The 21,335-nt window shown below is 45.7% G+C and overlaps 1 protein-coding gene across 1 annotated transcript in view; it reads right to left on the bottom strand.

The window, feature by feature from the left end:
- NDUFB7 (NADH:ubiquinone oxidoreductase subunit B7) overlaps window positions 1-21,335 on the bottom strand; it is a 61,807-nt gene that overhangs the window by 15,890 nt on the left and 24,582 nt on the right. The window contains exon 2 of the mRNA XM_069603949.1: window positions 10,280-10,448. Coding sequence (XP_069460050.1) covers window positions 10,280-10,448 — 169 coding nt within the window. The remainder of the gene's footprint in view (window positions 1-10,279; window positions 10,449-21,335) is intronic.

Below are 21,335 nucleotides of genomic sequence, written 5' to 3'. Positions count from 1 at the left end.
CAATGGAACTGCAGCACCCTATCAAGGGAACCCCCCCTTCTCTTTCCCGGGGACAGACACCTATCTTGACTAGTAGAGCCCACAAAGAGCACTTGCATGTCTAAGTACTGTCAACGACCTTACATCCCGAAAAGGAACCACTGGTGGGGGCAGCGATAGGAAGTAAGCAATTCATCTTTATGCATGACTTTTCCACCCCAAGTCCACCATGAACAAAGGTGACTTCCCATTATCAGGAAACACTCGATACACATGGATTTTCTGGGGCTGTAGTAACTGTTCCATACACTGAAGATTTAGATGTAAAGTTGGAGGGAAAATTGTTCGAGCTCCTCTTATTACGAAAGCTCCCCAGTTAAATTTTATGGGATGAGCCTTGCTCAGTAAACTAAACATGACAATATCATTTACAGACAGAGGAGTGGTCTGTGCCATGCTAGTAATACACGCAATGGCAAATTAAGTGGTGGTGAGGGGAATACCTGTGAACCCAGGCATGTTCATTTACGGCATTTGAGTGCTCGCCACAGCAGTGCCCCAAATTACCAGAGGAATGGAGAATACCTGCCGATTTGGTGTTCCAACCTGTGGTCCCCGAGGTTGTTGCTGGTACCATCTTGTCCCTAGATTTAGAGGGGTTGCAGGTGTCTGCAAAGAGAATGGTGGTACTGCGAACGGATGTGCATGGGTGCCAATAGCACAGTGTTGTATATTGACCCCAATATACCTTTGAGAGAACTGACAGATGAGGATCTGTTTGAGGATGGAAACAAGGAGGGAGAAATCATCTTAGAATCTGCATACCTTGTGAAATTATGTTACAGTATTGAAAGGTGCAGAGTCCCTTAATGGCAATTGTCAGTGGCAAACCCACATTCTGTGAAACGGACTTACCGCAGGTTCAACCACATTTATGGACTACCAACCCCGCATGACGTGGGAATATTAAAAGTGACCCCAGTGCAAATTACACTTAAACCAGGTGCAGTATTAAAATAGTAAAATATTATCTCCTGTCCAGAGAAGCAGAAGGGATTCAGGAAACAATACAGGCCCCGCTACAGCAGGGCATTAAAGGTTCCTCCACATCACCATGTAACACTGCTATTTATACAATCAAGAAGGCCATGTGGGGCAGTTGGAGGATGATCAACAGCCCCAGTTCTAGCTACCGCAGATTACACCGAGGAGTTTTACTGCTTTTCACACTCGGATGGCACCATCATGACTGCAGTACTAACACAAAAGAGCTCCATGGGACACAAAGCTTTGGCCTATTACAGCCTAACACTCGATTCTGTCATGAAAGGCCAGTTCGCTTGCAACAGGCACTCGCTGCCGCAGCCTTCGCTATCAAGGAAACTTCCAGCGTAGTGATGGGGTGTTCAAAAACATTATACGTCGGGCACTCACTGTTTGCCATACTACAACGCTCAAAATCCACTCTAACCACACAACGAGCGTCAGCATATGAAATCCTTCCATCAAGCCCGAATATCCATGTTGTGCGATGCAAATCAGTAAATCCAGCCACATTCCTTACAGAGCCATGCACAGCCGAAGACATGGAACAGCAGGCCTAGAAGGCGAGGAGGAGAGGGGGGAAAGGGAGTATTATTTGTTGACGGGTCAGCGTCAATTGATTCAGAGACAGGTGAAAAACATATTGGGGCAGCTGTAGTGAGATTGGGGGCGGGGGGGATAAATAAATACATTTTTTTTTAAAGTAAGACATTTGTAATGAAAAGAATACCAAAACATTTCTTTGAACAAGCGACAACTTGTCGCTCCGATTGAGGCCCTAAAAGCACCAAAAGCATGGTGTGTTACTTTTTATTCAGATTCTGCATATTTAACCACCACGGTACATGCAGGACTATCTCGATGGAAAATAAGGTTTCGGGAAGGCAGACGGGTCCCCAGTGCAACATGCAGAATTGTTAAATACGTTAATTGATGCACTCACAGAACCTTCAGTAGTAGCAATAGTGAAATGCTTAGCACACTCATAGCACAGACGAAATCTTTCGGAAACGTTGCTGCTGACGCAGCAGCTAAAAAGGCAGCATACCTTCCTATGCACGTAAGCGCAGCATATGTACCAACTAGAGTAGTAGTACCCCCCCACCCTCCCATTACTGATGCATATACATCACTCCCAATAGCCCAGATAATCGAATTGCAGCATCGAGCACCAAACGAAGAGCAAGACCTTTGGCTCAAGCGTAGGTGTACTCAATCACCCACCAACCTCCTCTGGAGACAGTAGGTAACAGGAAAGATTGTGATGCCTGTCGAACTCCTGCACACAGCATTTGAACAACTGCACTTCCCATCCCATAGTGCAAAACAACTGCTGCCGATCTCCAGGAAGATTGGTTTATTCCGAATCTACAGATGCTCCTGACACAGATGGTGGTCCAATGTACCACATGTCAAGTGTTTAGCACAGGGATGACATTGAGAACTTTACGGGACACATTGACCCACCCTGTGGGCCCTTTCCATGAGCTGCATATTGATTATGCAGACATGGGAGAAAGGTGCAATGGGGCACTATACTTGATCGGGGTGGTGTGTCCATTTTCCCCGATGGGTGGAAGCCAGCCCATGCGCCCACCTATATGCAAAGTGTGCCGTGAAATTACTTGTCCAAGAAGGTCTTTCCCCGATGGGGAGTGTGTTAAGTGCTGTGATCAGACAATGGAACTCACTTTTTCAATGAACTATTTGGGAATCGAGCACAAAATGTGTTCTATTTACCAAACACAAGCAAATGGAGTGGTAAAAAAAAAAAAAAAAAAAAACAGCCTTCGCAAAAGCAAATTGTCAAAAAATCTCCAACTCACTAAAGAAGAATTGGGTGTACGGTTTACCCCAGGCGCAATTCCAGTTGCGCACACAACCCAGCAAGGACCACCATCTGTCCCCCCCACAAGATCATAACCAGCCGACGTATGCAAACGCCATTGTCTCCAGTAAGGAGAGCATTAGATGCCCACAAAACAGCTACCATTTTAGGAGAACAATTCAAACAATACCTCACACAACTAACATGTGCACTTAGATGTATATCTAAACAAATCACACCAGCCTATACAGAGAACAGGCACGGCTACTGCGGCTGGGACTGAAAAAGTCGCAGAACATCCGCTGCTGACAGGGGAATGGATTTATGTAAGGAGTTTTATCCTTAAGTGGAACTCTCCTAGATTCCATGGACCATACAAAGTGGTCTATTCCACCCCATATGCAGTAAAAGGGCTGAGATACTGGATCCATCTTTCTGATGTCCACAAAGCACCAGCTGACCACACAATGCACACTGACAGCAAATTACCAGACTACCTCAACATAAGTGGCCTTTGATAAATGTTATTCATGCATGTAAAAAGTGTTAAAAACATGCATTGCTGCTAGAGAAAGGACTACGACACACTAACATTTCTCTCCCTCTCCCTTTTTAACCTACCCCATTCTTTCCCTCCCCACAGGTGTGACCAACATGGAGATGACACCGGTGCGAAATGTATAAAATGCAGGATGAGTTTTTTAAGAAGGTATCGCTAGGATTGTGGATTGCATTGTGTCGCTACCTTATTCACTGTTCTAATGTTTACATTGGGCATTTATTGGGGAATCTTATCTGGGGGGACCATATAAAAGAAGGGAGGAGGGGACAAGTGGACATGGGATGGATACAAATGGACCTGGAATCAAAACACACCCTTAAATCTCAAAAGTCTGCATTGAAATACAACAAGGAAGGTCACAGATGTTATTGCATTAACTGGCAACATCACTGAATGGTGGCCAGATGCCCCAAACGCCACTTTTATGCCCTCTGTAAGATTTATTTCCCCGGCAACTATTGCAGTATTTCACATGTTGGCCACCCCAGCCCCTAATATGATTATACGTTTTTCTGTTTCCTGAACCCTGAGTGAAAGGATGAAAGAGAGTTCATATTGTGGGAAGTGAACAAACCATGGAACCAATAAATAACACAATGTACAATACCACAGGCAGCAGCTCCCAATCCATGATTTGCAATAGTTTACTGTTTCAGTTATGAAACCCTCACATCCACTGTTCTTTGTGTAACATTACGACATCTGACAAGGCTGCAAAAGGTGGGGCAAAGGCTGCAAAAGGTGGGGCCAAGACTCCCCCTGCTTGGTAACAGTAGAAACCGCTAAAACAAGCCCGCATAAGTATGATGCATACCATGGTTTGGTAGTAGATGCAGTGGAAGACCTTCCCCATCCTGAACATTCAAATCAGTGGTATTCACATAGGAGTGCAATGGGAAGGCGAACAACTAATGGGAGTTGCTACGTTTGTTCATGCATCTGGGGCGCCCAAGGTACTAATACCACCTGAGGTACCAGTAAATGAAACACAATGTCCGATTCATCTAGCACTATGTATGCAGGACAAAAGGCACACTCCAGGCGCGCAGTGTTCAACTACAACTCAAAGATGCAAAACCAGTTCTACGAACCCCAATTGTTACAAGGACGCTTTCCTCGCCATACAAGGAACAAAATATATGGACAATAAATGGCAAGAAACAAAAGCTTATGTGTAAAGCAGAAGGACTTCTGGGCTACACAGAAAAAATGCTAGCCCTCGTTGAAAAGACATGTGCACCAATATGGACAGAGCCAGTCGTAAAATTAACGTGGGTCACAGAAATCGAAAAGCTGGTGAAAAAACATCAAGATGAGAACTATGAACTCTGTTTCTACGTCGAGGGAACCACCGCAAAAGGTTCCAACCAACAGTGGAACAGAATATTTATTCCAGATCTTCGAAAAGACACTGCAGCACTAATGGACTCTTACTGGGTATGTGGCCAGAAAACGTACTTGCACCTCCCGCCATCCTGGAAGGGCTACTGTTTGCTTGCAACGCTGCATTGAGCCCTTCTGGTTGTACCTGAAGAGGAAACGAAGGGGGACCCTTTCCAGACAAAGAGCAAGAGGTGCCCAGTACCACAGAAATAGCACTCACCAGGCCACCCCAGACTTCTGCATCCTTCCAGAGAAGAAACGTCATGACCGTCTAAAAAGAAAGAAACAAGCCTCCAACAAATTGTCTCAAGAGTCATTAGATCTGCTCGCACAAATACCCAATGAATATAAACTGTACAGTTCTGCCGAAACATTCTTTGCCACTCTTGTGCCCAGTATCCAGACTAGAGCCAATGGAAAATGGTTCCGGATCCGTCAGGTGGGAACTGATCCAACTCGCAAATGACACTGAAGAAGGTTTCAATGTACTCAGGAACTGAGAGCCTTAAGACTAATGCAGAACAGGTATGTCCTCGACCTCTTAACAGCCATGGAGAGCGGGTTTGCAAAAAGATCAGGAGTTCATGTTGCACATGTGTACCGTCTGCAGATGCCGAGAACTGAACTTTATCACACGTCATAGCAGCAGTTCATGGTCTTGGGTAAAAATGAAGGCAGCATGGATCCAAGAGGACGAATGGGTGAACATGGCATTCGGCTGGGTACCATCCTGGTTTAGAACAACTATAAAACTGCTGATCCCCATCATTGTGTTTATTTTGGCGATTTTGTGCATGTGCCAATTGGGTCTCCATTATTGTGCAAAATTAGTGCCCAATAGTGCAATGATGATGGTGACAATTGGAAATAAAGTACCCCGTGGTACACAAGAAGTAGAGATTCAGATAGAGCAAAATTATGACCCTAAATATCGTATGGTTGCCATCTCTCAGTGGCAGGGGGAGGAGGTGTACACCCTATACCACACAACCGTTGTACCCCTATCAGACCCTGAAAATTACAAGGTGGTTTGGGTGGACTTGGCAGGGTATGGGGGAATGCATATACATGACCCTTACGCCCGAAAAATATGCGTAGTGTGCAGAGAGCCTAAGACATGTTTGTAGAGCATGGATGCACATAAAAGGCACACCTGTATGGGAAGAAGCAGAAAGACTGGCAAACAAATGGAAATATGGAGGGGGTGAATTTGTTACTGTATAAGTAACGAAAAGAGGGGAATATTGGGATGGAAATAAGCTTGTCACACCCCCCTAAGCGCTTCAAAATAAAGCATACCCCATACGAGGCAATGTAACCCACAAGGGGGAGAAATCTGCATCCCGATAATATCTGAAAGAGACCGTATAGTAGTGCATCCTTAACACTAGAAATGCCCATCCTTCGGGACTCCACTGTATAATAGGCCCTAAACTAGATAGGCTGCAGGCCCAAGCTACCAGCATTCGCCAGTCACAGAGCCCAACCTCTTACATAGTATGCTGGCTCTGCTCCAGACTGGTCCCTACGGAAGTCCATAATTTCTCTTGTCCCTTAAATGTTGGAATATTTAGTATTGCTTTCAGGAATGTGCCCGGCTCACAGCGCGAGAGTGCCAGGCGCTGCGCTGCATCCATTCAGCTCCACTAAACTGCCAGTGAGCCCCTAACCCCCACCAGACCTGTGCTAATCGCAAATCACAGACCGGGCCCCCAGGCCCTTTGCCATCTGATAAGCATCAGCCGCCCCCTAGGTCCTAACCTCCATAAGGTGACCACTTTAGATCTACAAAGCCCTCGTGGCTGTATTTCTCCCCATTACTAACACACATCCCAAGTGACAGGAAACACAAGGAAGGGTAAATCAAAGATCAATCTCTAGCTAGGAGACACAGGGTACAGAGACTGTGGCATCCGCAGAGCCCAGAATGTGTCGGTCAGTATGGCTGCATTTTACCGTGCCCTCTCTGCCACCCCTTCCTGTGACCGCCCCAGTGCCTGCCATAATGAATAACAGTTCAGCCTAGTTGTTGTTTAGTCAGGTAACATTGCATTTCATGTGTGACCCTGACCTTCAATGCGAGGACGTGCCCAGCTGACCGACGTGCATGAAGATCGACGGGAAAGAACCAGTCAATTAGCAACTGGCATCCTCTTTGGAGCAGGCCCATCTATAGGGTACCTCCAATCAGGAGCACCAACATGTCCCACTGTTGACGATGCATTTCTTGCTTATAAACCATGTACGATTATGTAAGACCAGACCACTCTGCCGCAGCATAGTTCTTTGCCGGCATTTGTATTTGGTACAAGTAAAACCTTGTTATCCTTGCAAAACTATCTCTTGGCCTATTCCCTAGCGGGTTGTATTTACTCTGGAGTCTGTAACTGGGGAACTCGCCTTCACAGGGCTTACTTCCGGCATCTCCTCCTGAGCCAACCTGGCAGACACTGCCCAGGATTGCTTGCTTTCTGGTCCCGCGTCATCACAGGAGCATGGCTGGATTCCTAGTGGCATGGTCTGCACTTTCCCCTCGGACTGCATGGACAGCGGTCTTGGATCCAGGGAGAGTTGCCTGCCCTCTCAGCCCAGTACATGCCCGAGCAGGCAGCCCATGCCCACAGTAATTATGCCAGGTTGCCCCCAACAAATGCATCACAGTTCGCCAAAATCTTTGGAAAGTAGGGAGCCACTGAAGGCCAAAACCCCGCCACCAGAGAGCATTGCCTTCTTGCCCCCTCCCTCTTGTGGTCTTTTTGGTGTTGGCACTTTGTGGTGTAAGCCACAAATATGCTAAAACATTGTTACTGTAAGAGTTTTGAACTGTTTATGGGGTTGTCATGGCAATTTTGATGCTTGGTGTTGAAATGGCCGAAGTACCAGCTGGTCCTTCACCCTGCCGACCTCCTGCTCTTGCCGGAGAGCAGTGTGTGGTGCTCCGAAGTTGGAGCAAAATAAAAGCACAAAACTATATGGCTGTTATAATTTGTTTTGTATGCATCAATTATTTGTGTTAGTTGAATTTATGTCGGACAATATCCGCTGCAGAGTGATCCTTTTCAAGCCAAGCTGAAGCTGCAGCCATAGCCATTTGCAGCCTGGCGCTGCCGCCGGCATCCTCAGCGTGACCATCACTACCATATCTGAAATGCAGCCCTTGTTACAAAGCACAATTGGCAAGCTCTGTATCAAAGCTTGGCCCGCTGATGCAGATTCACTTACTGCCCGCAAGGAGGAAGCCCTACTTTCGTAACCATCATTGGGATACCAGTGCTGGGTTTCTAATGGCAGGCGGCACGAAACTCATTCATTTGTTGTTCCTGAGAAAGTCCTACCTCCGGGCACGGAAACACCATATCTTTGGCTTTGCTTTTGTGCGCTTATAGTTGTGCTTATGTACATGAAAGGGAAAACACTCGGCTCCTTCCGCCCTCAATCACTGTCAGTCACACATAGAAGCTCCGGCAAGTCCCCATTAGAGGACCGGACTATGCAACGTGGCTTACAAGTTAACAATTTATGCAGCTCCACTTCAGCGTGCGTGCACCTTAGATGCTCGATTGTGCAAGGCAACTCATCAGAACAAGCATGAGCAGCAGCGCTTCCCTTTCTATTTAAATATGCAACCATTTAAAGGGTCTCGGCTCGGCAAGACAATGTAGAGCATAACTGCACATGCAGTTCTATAATTTACAAGTATCTAAGGGTTTAGTATAACACTGATTTCAATTGATATTGCCCACCCTACCCTCACACTCTCTCAATCCCAACCCATCCAACACCCCACAATCTACCCCAATCTCTCTACCCACACCCATCGGCCACCCACCCACACTAACCCAATATCACATTTATCACCACCCGCCCAACTCTAAAACCCAACTCTTTCTACCCATTCCACCCACCTTTCCCAACTCTCTACCCCATCAATCCATCTTTCCCCACTCCCTCTACCCCCCACCCATCCATCCTTCCACCCCTAACCTCCTTGCTTCTCCCCCCCACCCTACCCCCAATCTCTCTATCCCAACCCAACCTACCCCAACGGTCTACCACCACCACCCAACCCCCATTCTCTCTACCCCCACCCACACTACCCCAATATCTCTAACCCCCCCGACCCAGTCAACCACCACCCTCTACCCCGACCCATCCCTCTACCACCACCCATCCTTCAAACTATCTCTGCCATTTACCCATACAAATCTCTCTAACACCAACTCACCCACCCCCTCCCTCTGTACCCCTTCCACCAGCCATACCCCTCTATCCACACCCATCCTACCCCCCCCGTTCTTTACCCAACCACCCTACCACCACTATCTATCCCCACCCACCCTAGCCCCCTACCTCCACCCATCCTACCCCCTCACACTACCCCAATATATATATATATATCACCACCCACCCAGTCTACCAACTCACTCTACCCACACCCACCCATCCATCCATCCAACTCTTTCTACACCCCACCCTAACAACTCTCTCGACCCCCCCAGCCCACCCTCTCTACTGCCACCCATCCTACACCCTAGTCGACTCAACCCTACCCCTCCTCTCTTTACCCCCACCACACACACACACTCTACCCCCCTCTCTCTCTAGCCACACACAACAACCTTAATTCCGTGCCCCACTCTATTCCACCACCAATCTACCTTATCCCTCTCCCTATACCCTTTCATCCTTCTCGCACATACTATTTCTTACCCTCTCACCCTTCTGGGTCATGTTTTCTCTTGATCAATGGCCCTCTCTGCAAATGGCTTCCTCCCCTTCTCCATTCCCCCCTCATTCTATTGTACACCTGCACCCCTTCTTATCCTCCCGCACTCTCCTCCTTGCACCTTAGTGCCTATTAATGCAAAATGCAAAGACTAGCAGTAAATACCAAAACTATTGGCATTGTCAATTCTTGTTTTATCAGCCATTTCTCCCCAACAGCTCTATTCTGCTCTCACCTGACAATCCCATTCTTGGGCTGGCGACTCGGTCCTTTGATCTTTTCTTTCCCAGATTCCATCGCGCCCACAGCTTGATAAACCTAGCTCAAAGAGCTCCTAGGAGTATGCGTTTTGGGCGGGAAGGGGCAGTAAGTGGGTGGGCATGGCCATAGGGATTAAGATAACTTGTGCAGCCAATAGGGTTGGTAAATAACACCTAAAAGTGTTGTATCCCTCCTCATATGCCATTTCTCCCTAGCTGTACTTTAATACAATAGTTTCAGTTTATAGGTGTCGCTTAGTACCACCTAATAGCCAAAACTAAAAATGGGGGCAGGAAAATGTGATAGCGCACAGGTTGTACCAATCAGGGGGTGGAGGGGAGAAACAAGGGGCCAAACCCAGCCGAAAAAAGGGACATTTGTGAAGGAGGTTCGTAACTTAAACCACATGTGTCAGTTGCAGAACGCCAGATTTGTTGCATTTTACGGACAATTCAGTGTTTACTGAGAGAGGTGGTAGAGGACGGATAGCACTTACTCTTGGTGCTCACAGTAATTCCAATCATGTCGCTCATGTTTACATGCTAGAATTTTTGGCCAACTATCTCTCTTGCACTTCAAGAGCTTCATGAGGTGGTGGGCACAATAATCCCGCAGTTCTAAAGGCAGCTGAGCAGTGTTCATCTCTTCTTGAGTTGCAATCATCACTGTTAAGGAAACAAGACAAAAAGGGCTAAGAAACAAAACATACTATATTCTAGCATGTATTCATAGTTAAGCACAGTTTCCTAGTACCACACTGAAAAAGAGCTAAGTTAAGGTTAGCACAAGGATTCAAAAATGGTCCCCAAAAAGAGAAAAAAAACACAAACAAAAAAACAAAACAATATTCACCATTGGTTCGTCTTGAAGACAAGGGTGGACCAAGGACCCAAGAGATCCCTATTCAAATAGGGGGGCATGCCTGGATTAGTTTATGGTCTTCTCCTAGTTGTTACAGTTCTTATTCAGGAAGATAAAGACAACCGTCCACAACATGATCATTGATTGAATGTACAAAAACAATGCCCCCCCACTCCCCTTCTACTGGCATGACACCTTACTGTATAAAGGATCCTCACTCCCAGCATTCCTCCTTTTGTTCACATATCAGTCTAACAACCAAAGCCTTGATTGATCAAGGCAGCTGGAAGATCTTATGGACCGACGAGAAATGTTGGAATAATGGAGTTTGATTAAGTCCCCTGCCTACTTCTGTTGACTGCCAGGATGGTGACTCGGGTGCCGGGTGCCAAACCAATCCTGTAGAGGTTGTGCTGGGGGCAGCTGGGGGGTGGCGGGAAATCCCTTGGTCTTCTTACCCTGGTCCCTGTCACAAGGAAGGGTACAGCAACAGCGCATAGGCCAGTTTTGAGTGTCTGCCTCCTCCCACAGCACTTAGCTACTGCCTAAAATACTCGCATGAACACTGAAGGACAAAGCTTGTGTGCTTCCTCACCCCCCAGCCCTCCCCTAACATATTGAGAGGGCCTACTAAAGGTCCTTCGGAGAGGACCCAATACTATAACAGTTAAAAAGAGATCTATTTACTGGAAGGGATTCGTCTTCATCCAGCAATGGAAGCAGGTTTGCACATAAAAGCACCAGAGTCACTTCACAAGGTTTTCATAACTATACTGAACTCTGAAAACTGAAATTGGCACGAGTGTAACGATTTGGTGGGAAGCAACGTTACTATAAATGTGTTCCCAGAGCTTTTGGCACAGCATGGATACTTCAATTTCCCAAAATATACAAAGATATAGGCTCAGTCCAACCACTTGGCTCCAAAGCAAGCCCATGTGAACTCAGGAGAACTAATCCTAGCACTTACACCCCATTACAAGTCAGGGTTCACTGAAAATCCCACCCAAGGATGACAGAAGATAGTTTAAGTACCCAGGTTGAGCTGCTCAGTGTGGGTTGAAGAGCAGGAGAGAGGTGGAAGGATCAAAGGCTTGCGAGGAAAGGAGAGGTGGTGGCGGGAATTGAGGGAGTTACAGAGGAGGTAGTAGCAACGGGAAGAAAACTGTTGCATGCGGCGGTGTGAACGTCACGGCTCGGGATTGGAAGTCAAGGGAGGCAGTAGCAATCAGGGTGCAGGAGGTTGTGGTAACATCCACAGTTGGAAGGCAGAGAGAAAGTAACACCAGGGAAGAGGGGGGGGGCAAGTGGAGAGATCCAGAGGAGTTGGAGAAAGGAACATTGAAGCTTTAGTGAAGGTTATACAGGGATTAGAACTAACACCAGTGGATGAAGGGAATCTCCCAGCAAATATGGATCCCAGAGGAGGCGGCTTATGAAGTGTAAATAGATCGAGAGACCAGAGCAGACCGTGGGACAGCATCCCAGGTGGAAGAGGATGAGACAGAGAAAATCACTAAGGTAAAGAGAATGAATCATGTAGACAGCCAGGTCAGACAGATTACCGAATGGGAGGAGGAATTTAGAGAGGGCGAAAAATTTTATGAGGCAAGAGGTGTGTGACAAGAGAAAGCTCAGAGTGAGTTGTGGGGTATGGGCCCTTGGCCATCATACATCAAGTGCAGGCTGGCAAGAAGGATTTGGGCCACCCTAAAGCCTGTGACGGCAGAAGTTGTGAGGTACAACTGGGACACCAGCTTTCCGACGCCAAAATGGCCCGTAAATCTCCATAATTTGAAAGACATAGGGTGTGTGCAGGGTGTCTGAGGGGGGAGGGAGGTAATAGAACCCAATACCATTTAAGGAGAACCATCCTGAATGTTCTTGGGAAGCTCCCATTTTCATTTGATTCTCCCAATTTATTTTATTGGGCATTTATACATCAAGAAAATTGTGCTTCAAAGCACCCACACAGCAAAGGGAAGGGAACAGGGGGACAACAAAGACACTTCAGTACGCAGGATACAAAAGGAGCGGTCCTACTAGTCCTTGTGAACATTGGGATCGTGCAAGTGCAGAGGGAGAGAAATAAGTTTGGATGATCCATAGAGGTGTGAAGTGCCAGGGAGACCGTTGCAAGGCAACGTTTAAGTGCAAACGCTAAGTGGTGCCCGAAGGTAAGTGCTGCAGGTGATCGGGCAGAAGGCCAGGACCCAGGTAGACACAAGGGCCTAGGCCACCAATCACAGCTACTGTGGGGGAGAGAAAGAGAGAAAGAGAGGAAGAGAGGAAGAGAGGAAGAGAGGAAGAGAGGAAGAGAGGAAGAGAGGAAGAGAGGAAGAGAGGAAGAGAGGAAGAGAGGAAGAGAGGAAGAGAGATTTGCGGAACTTGAGGAGATCTGGCTCAAGACGGAGAGAAAAGGGGAGGCTGTTCCAGAGGAGGGAGCCAGCTGAGGAAAGGGAGCAGCCGGCAGTTCTCTGCTTGGAGAAGAGCTTGACAAGCAGAGAGTTGGCGCCGGGGGAACAGAGGGACCTGGCATTGGAGTATCTGGTCTGAGCAAGTTGCAGATAGCATGGCCCTGGGCCCCAGGCAGCCTTATGTGTGATGCAGAGGGATTTAAATGTGATCCTTGTTAGGTTATTATATGATATTTAAAACGCGCAACCAACAGCCCTAAGGCATGAGGGCGCGCAAAAAACACCAGACAGAACACATCACAGTTGTAACCGACATGAATAAAAAAGTAATAACCAAAAATTGTACAAGAAATCAGACCCAATCTAAAAATATATGTCTTTAGTCTTCATTTGAAAAGTCTTTTAGAATCAATATCCCTAAGGTCCGGAGGGATGGAATTCCAGGCACTGGGTGCAGCAGCAAGAAAAAAATGCACCTTTATGTACCATCGGCAATTTTAGTTCTAGGAATCACTAGCAGGTTACCATCGTTGGATCTCAGCAATCTCACATCAGGTTTCTTCATTAGGACTTCAGAAAGATATCGGCTATTTCCTGCAAGACAGTTGTATGTGAGTCAACAAGTGGAATGTGATTCTCGCCTCAATAGCGAGCCAATGTAACTTACGCCTGGCTTCTGACACATGTGCCTTCCTATTGGGGCCTGCCACAGCACTAACCGCACTATTCTGAATAGTTTGAAGTCTTGTACATATTACTGATATCAGCTAATAAGCTGCCACAAGAGTCAATTTTAGAGCTAATAATAGCTCTTGCTATGGCGGCACAGCTTTTTTTCAGAAAGGAGGGGACACATCTGTAACAGGAGATATAAGTGGAAACAGGACTATTTACCTGTGCCTGCATATTTAAGGTATGATCCAGGAAAACTCTAAGAGTCTTCACTGTTTGTTGAGTATTAATCTTATAATCGGCCAGCTGTATATGTTGGTATACTCGGTCTAAATTGCGAACATTGGTGGGTGATCCCACTACCATGAGCTCCGTTTTTCATTTAGAGCCAGTTCATTCTATATCATCCACATCTGGATACAATTGTACACTTCAACGATTTTGATAAAATCCTCAATATAGATTCCATAGAGGGGAAATCGCACATTGGGCGTCATCTGCATAGTTTGTAAAACAAATTCCAGCAGTTGGAATAGTGGAGCAGTGAAAATATTATGCAAGGACGGAGAGAGGCAAGCCGCTGGGGAACACCATATAGGAGGCTTTCTGGGGTTGCCTCTGCATCCCTACTACAAACTCACTTGTCTATCTTCTAAAAAAGATGCAGTCCAAGCTGCTGCATTATTAGAAAAATATGCCACATTCTGCACTCTCTCCATCAGAAGAGCATGATCAACCAGGTCAAAAGCTGATGAAAGATCCAGCAGCATAAGCATGACCATCTGTCCTTTGTCTATGAATCGAAGCAAAGATTAACCCCATACCCCCCCCCCCCCACACACACTCCTGGTGTCCAATGATTTCAGCATGAACAGCGTATTAGTAAGTGGTCTGTAGCTGGCAGCAAGTGTAGAGATTTTAGGGCTGGAGATATACGGTCCCTGGGCTTAAGGCCAAGGATAGGAAGAAGGTATATTAAGGAAGAAGCTGTTGCAGTAGTCCAGCCTGGAGAGTATTAGAGCCTTGGAGACGTTGAGCTTCTCTGGGAAGTGAGGCAAGGGAGGATGCCCCCAAGGAGGTAGAGTTGGAAATAGGCCTTCTAAGTTTCTGGTCTCAGAGGAAGGAGAGGGGGAGAGCCCATCGAGTGTGGCCAGAGTGAAGAGGTAAAAGAGGGAACAGGAGTCTTAATAGGAAGAATCCCAGTCTTGCTGGCATTGAGACAGAGGTCTTTGGAGGTACACCAAGACTGGATAGTGGACAGGCAGTCAGGAGTGACAGAGGTGGTCAAAAGAGATGCAGAGGGGAGTCTGGAGAAGAGTTGCGTGTCGTCTGCAAAACACAAGTGTGGTGAGAAAGTGGCGAGAAGGTGGTGAGCAAGAGGGGTGAAATAGATGTTAAAGAACCATGGTAAAAGGATAGAGCTCTGAGGAAAGCCACAGGTGCAGAGGTGGGTGAGGAGAAAGAGCCCAGGATAACATGGATGGGACGGTCAGTGAGGAAGGTGGTCAGCCCATTCAGTGCCCGCTCTGAGATACCAAGGATATCATCGAGTCATTTTATGAGGATGGAGTGGTAAACCATGACAAAAGAAGTCAAGAGATGTGAGCAATTCTTCACAGACGTTAAGGAGAGCAGTTGCCTGTGGATACTCGGAATCCAGACTGATGGTCATGCAGGCAAACAAGCTCAGTATGCTGGGTCAGTTTCGGCAGTGGTGGGGGGTAGGCAACTTCTCCAAAGGATTCCTAAGGAAGGGGGCGAGCGAGATGGGGCAATAGTTAGCTGGACATGAGGGGTCGGCAGAAGGCTTTTTCAGGAGGGGGCACGCAAGAGTGCTTAAGGGAAGAGGGGAAAGACCCAGTAGCAAGAGTGATTGAAGAGGTCTGCTAGTGCAGGGGCAAGGGAGCCGATATTGTCCTGAATAGTTCTAGAGGAACAGTGGGAGACCTATTTGGAAGAGACCTTTATAGAGCAGACAACTCTCGTGACATTGTCCAGTGTGATAGGAGTAAATAGTGGATGAGAGAGAACTCAGCATGTCCCGAGTTTTAGCAGCAAAATGGGTGGCCAGTGCATTGCAGAGGGCCTGTGAAGGCAGCGGTGAGGTAGAGACTGCAGATGGATTGGCTAGTTCCTTGTAGGTTTTGAAGAGTTCAGCCGTGTTAGAGGCTCCAGAGACACGGTCCTGGATGTGAGCCCTCTTCTTGGAGTGAATAGAAAGAGGATATTGCTTTGGAGAAGGTGACAGGATGAGCTTGAGGTCTGCCATTCCATGGCTGCTAGATCAGAGTCATACCAAATGTTGCTCTTGGAGGCAGATCACAAGGGCAAGAATGTCGAGAGTGAGTGGTAGAGAGAGCTAGATTGGTGAGAACAGAGTCAATAGTTGAGGCAGAGGATTGAGTCATGGGGAGGTGGGGGGGGGGCGCGCGAAGGTGCAAGCGAAACCAGCAACTGACACTTGTTTGCGAACATCCGCCCGATGAAGCAAGACTGGCAGAGCTGGGGGAGGTTAGGTCAGAGGGCCGAGAGGTGTCAGGTGGGAGGAAAGGAGCCTGTGATCAGACCAGGATAGAGTAGTGGCAAGTGGGTTAAAGACCAAAAGATCAGAATGGATGAAGGCATCAAGGGTGTCCAGCCAAGGGGGTAGGACTGGAGTAGAGAAAAGAGAGGGAGAGATGTGCAGAGGTCACGGAAGAGAGTCGATTTTTTGTGACCATTTTTTAATCCTTTTGCTAACCTTGCCTTAATGTGCTCTTTTTCACTGTGGTAGTAGGAAACTGTTCAACTATGAATACATGCTAGAACATGGTATGATTTGTTTCTTAGCCCCTTTTGTCTTGTTTCCTTAACAGTGATGATTGCAACCCAAGAAGATATGAATGCCGTGATTGAAGTAGATGCTGAAGTCACCTAGGAGGAGGTCAGGAGAGGAGGAGGAGGAGGAGGAGAAGAAATCGGGCCATTCTGAAAGAAAAGAGGAGATAGGGATTGTAGATGGTAGCAATGGTCAAAGAGGAAGTGGGAGAGATGACAAGTTTACAAACCAGGCTTTCAAAGGAAGAGGGAAGAAGGGACTCACTCAGGGAATATCAAGGCTAGACCGCCGCCAGTGTGGTTGGGATGAGGCTTGGAGATTATTTTGTAGCCGTCAGGGAGAAGGGAGTCAAAGCAGTGACTGAGCTGGCATTGAATCACGTCTCGGTAAGAGGAAGGACGTTGAGATCAAAGTCTTCAAGGAGGAGGCAAATGTAGGATGAATGATTTAGAGCAGAACAAGCATTAAGTGTGGCTAAGTGAAACCGGTCACCACCCTTAAAATGGTTTCGGTTTCTGAGTAGGTGTACGCGGGGTGGGGCGGGGGCGGGGGGGAAGAGGAAAGAGTATGTCGGTGACAATTTGTCTGGACGTGGCACCAGCGTGGTGTCTGCGATAGTTAATCCAGTATTCCAAGATTTGTTTTATTTTTTCTTCAAGAATTTGAGAGGAGGATAGTTGATAGCATAACAGAGTAGATAGGAGAGATGGAGAGAGACAGAGGAAGGTAGAGGGGGTGGGGCGAGTGGGGCAAGAGTAGAAACTGCACAGGCACAAGACTGCTCACCAGGCTGCCTAGCAGCCGGGGGTAGTTAAAAAGCACACCTAGATTTGACTTTGCACAAAAGCATTACAAAAGTAGAGGTTGCGACAATTTAAAAAAGCACACCTAATTTAAGTCAGAGGAAGAGCACAGTGGGAAGCAGAAGCAGGTACAAAGATGTACAGTGGTAACCACTGCTAGTTGGAAGAGGACTCCCTAAGCAGTGTGGATGCGAGCCAAGGAATGCAAGAGTCAGTAGGCAGCCAGGTTGCGATATATCAGCCAAGGCAGGTGATCCAGAGTGATTACCGGGGCAAGGCAGGAGCACATTGTCAATGGTCTTGGGTCCATGCGGCAGGTAGTTGTAATATGGAATGGGTGGATCAGAGGTGCGGCAGCATGATGGGCGCCTTCCAGGCCAGACCGGATCAACGATGGACCTTGAGAGGTGCCGGCTTCCCCAGACAGATGTAGATAAATGAAGAAATGCCCAATCACAGCTTGAAGGGGGGGGGGGGGGCTTCTGTAACAAAGGATTTGCCAGGCGAAAAAGGTGGCCATCTTGGATGTGTTGCGATGCTCCCAAATCCCAGTAACCCAACTGGGCCGTGCTTTTTAAAAGGATTCAAGAAGTGCCCAATATATGGCACAAGGGAGGCATGTGCAGGTAGCTGAGGCCCAGGCTAACATATGCCCTAATAAAATTAGTGAAATAACATATGATATTCGCGCCCCCCTTGGTCTCAAGCACATCCCTGTGAAATAATATATCATTAACGCCCCCCGCAAAGCCCCCTCATTTACCCACTACATTTGCATAGGCAAACCCATTGGCTTTGCCAATGCCCCTTATTGTAGTTACATTTGAAGAGAATTCCAATGCTTCCCCTTCATATAAACTGCCAGATTGCCGAGCTCCCCGCCTGCTCTGCATGCAGATTGTGCTTTTTACGTTCTCTCACCATGCATTCACTAAAAATCAGGCAGGTCTTATTTGCATACCCACAAATCCGGGTTTCATTAGGCAAGGTTATATTTTCCCTGTAAATAAGGTTACATTTTTACAGATGATGGATTACTAAGGGTTTAGTGGGGTTTTGTTTTGCGTTGCAACCAGGAATTCCCCTTCAACAAAGTTTTTTTTTCCTCACTGAAGTTCAGGTTTTCTATTAATGATACATACCATCATTTCAACAGCGCCCACCGTTGAGTCAGACAGTATAGTCACTGTGCATGGCGTAGAGCACAGCTTGAGCCTGCAGATGCAGCCCCGACTCAGACCAGCCTGTGAACCCCATGAAAACCTGTTCTTGATTTCCTCCCCACTGCTTCTTAACCGGTCTAATCTTCCCTGGGTTGACGGGCAAGCTTCAGAGGGCCTCAACATGCCCCATTTTGGGGACTGCGTCGTCAGCCTGTACAGAATGTTTCATGGTAACATACAACATGCTCACTATAACTCCTTGCAAAATGTCAAAACTGGGCCTCAAATATTTGCACCTTTTGCCTTTCTTTCATGCTGCATGGTGGGACTGAACAAAAATGTAGGGATTATTGCTATTTTGGGAGGAAAACAAGTTGCAGGCTACTAGTCAGCCATAAAAGTCGCCATACAAACACCTCACACCATTTACAAGCCAAACGGTTATTGTGGAATTCAAACTTCTTTGAGCTTTGTTATTTTACTAAGTTTCATCAAGAATTCTAGTGGTTAACCGCCATGACAGTAATGAAAAAGTAAGATTTATTTCAGCAATAGTTTAAGGGTCTTTGTTGGCATCCAAATGCACATTGTTTATGGATGGGTTTTATATTGTTCGCTCAATCATATCCACAGCTCCCCAGCCAAGTCAAGTGGAAGGAATGACCAAAACCTACAAGAATGAGATTGAACATTAGTGCTGCCAGTAGCTACCCTGACTTTACCACCCCAGTCTACTTTGAAAGAATCTCTTCCCACGGATTTCTACTAGGAGTCCACCTACTACTATGGAATGCAAACATGAGTTTTAATAATTTAGACAGACGTCTATAAATATTCAATTTCATTCAATGATATTGTTTACCATATCCAATGCAACTTCTGAAGTCCACAAGGCAGATAAAGCAGGCACCATGTACCCACTGCCAAATATTAAAGGGCTGAGCATTTATTGATCACTGAATTTGAACTCAGCTTGCACATTAGCTATTTTGTTCAAATGGTGGACTTTGCTCAGGGAAGGAAAATTGAATCTACCTTGTGGGCCCCTACTGGCGTATGGTATCCAGTTCTATTTTTGAATATAATATTTTCGAAAGTCAAAATGTCGAAAATATCATTTCAAAAAAATGTTATGTCGAATAAATAATAAATCGAAATAATTCAAAATACAAGGTAAGTGCAATATTAAATAAATTAAATAGTAACAGTGGAATACAAAATATGCATTTTATTAAATAAATAGTAACAGTAGAATAGGTAAGTGGTATATTGAATATTTTATTAAATTGTAACTTATTAAATATAATAAAACGGTAGTATAGTGAGTTGTAACTGTTATGTTATACAATTGCACCACTAGATGGTGCAATTGTATAACAGAACATTTTAACATAATATTATATGTTCTTAAGTTCTTTACTTAACTGTACCTATGCGTTAAGTCTACGTAAGCGCCATTTTTGAAGTCCATTAGTTCCGCTCTTTTGTTCCGGTCGGGTGTACTCCCGGGTGTTGCTGCTTCCTGGATTTTTTATTTTTGGATCATTTTTGTATTTTCATCGTGGGATTCATGGAACGGACTATGTTTTTCTTTTAACTTGGTTTCTTGGCTTTTCAACAGCCGGATTTCACTTTTCGACCATATTATGGATTATGGATTGTGATTGGATTATGGATTGTCATTTTTTTGGCTGGATTTCACTTTGACCATGGATTGGATTATGGATTTTGATTTTCTTAGGCTGGATCGCACTATGGATTTTTAATAGGACGCTCAATGGATTATTTTTACATATGTTTGGCACTGATTGGCATGGAGGAGTGAGGCTTTTACAAACTGAGTACGTTAACATTTTAAATTATAAGCAATTGCTTCTAAATAGTTGTAGGTTTCTTCTGTGTCAAACTGTTTTACCATATTTTGAATCCTTTGTTCATAGTTGCGATATTTCCTTTTTTTCCAATTGTGCGTTCTCAAGGGAAATTCTCTGGGATAATTTAAATTCCTGTGCAGATGGTTCTGATATTAGGTCTTTCATGAAAAGCCACAATGTTGGGTTATTAGTATTAAAGTTCACGTTAACCCTGTTGTGCCACCCTTCTAACATATTGTTGGCCTTCCTTCAATCGCTGCATTGTAGCAGTTCCACCATAACTGATATTTAGGTCTCCTTGTTCCATTTCGCGTTAATTGTCCTAATCATGTGCTTTCCATGTAATCCATTAAATCTGTGGTGTGTTCCTCTTTGTTTTTGAAGTAATCTGTGTTGATCAAATGTTCGTAAAATGTAATTACTTTGTCTTCTTTTACAAAGGCTAAAGCGAATAATTTTTTAACATTATGTTGGAAAGTGCTATCTTCTATGTATTTGGTGTGCAGCCCCAGTTTTTGCAGTTTCCTCCATATAGATTGGGTAAAATGGAAAAAACATCCTTGTATGCTGGTTTCTTTATATATTCCGGTAAATGCCTTGATCTGTGCCAGTTCGTAGTCCATTATGATAGTTGTAGGTTTTTTCCTCAGGTACGGCCTCTTTCATTTTCTCAAACACCATCTTGTACATTTCCTCTGTTTTTTTGGCATCAAAACAAAGATTAGTGGAATTAGTTATTAATCGAACCATGTACACTAGAAAATTGCTGGAATGGTTGTGGGCACAATTTGAATCTTGTGACATTTGGCAAACCGACACATTTACCAAGCTGCCTTAAATTACTGTTTGTTGTTAACATTATAACTTTTTCATCCTTTACTTGTATTGTTGTGCAATGAAAGTTTTCTCCTTTTTCTGTTTTTTTTAAATATTTCCAGTATGCT

Source organism: Ambystoma mexicanum, chromosome 3q, assembly GCF_040938575.1.
Source record: "Ambystoma mexicanum isolate Mex_15411 chromosome 3q, UKY_AmexF1_1, whole genome shotgun sequence".
NCBI lineage: Eukaryota > Metazoa > Chordata > Amphibia > Caudata > Ambystomatidae > Ambystoma > Ambystoma mexicanum.
The sequence above is the reverse complement of the archived record's forward strand: the minus strand, read 5'-3'. Positions and strand labels throughout refer to the sequence as shown.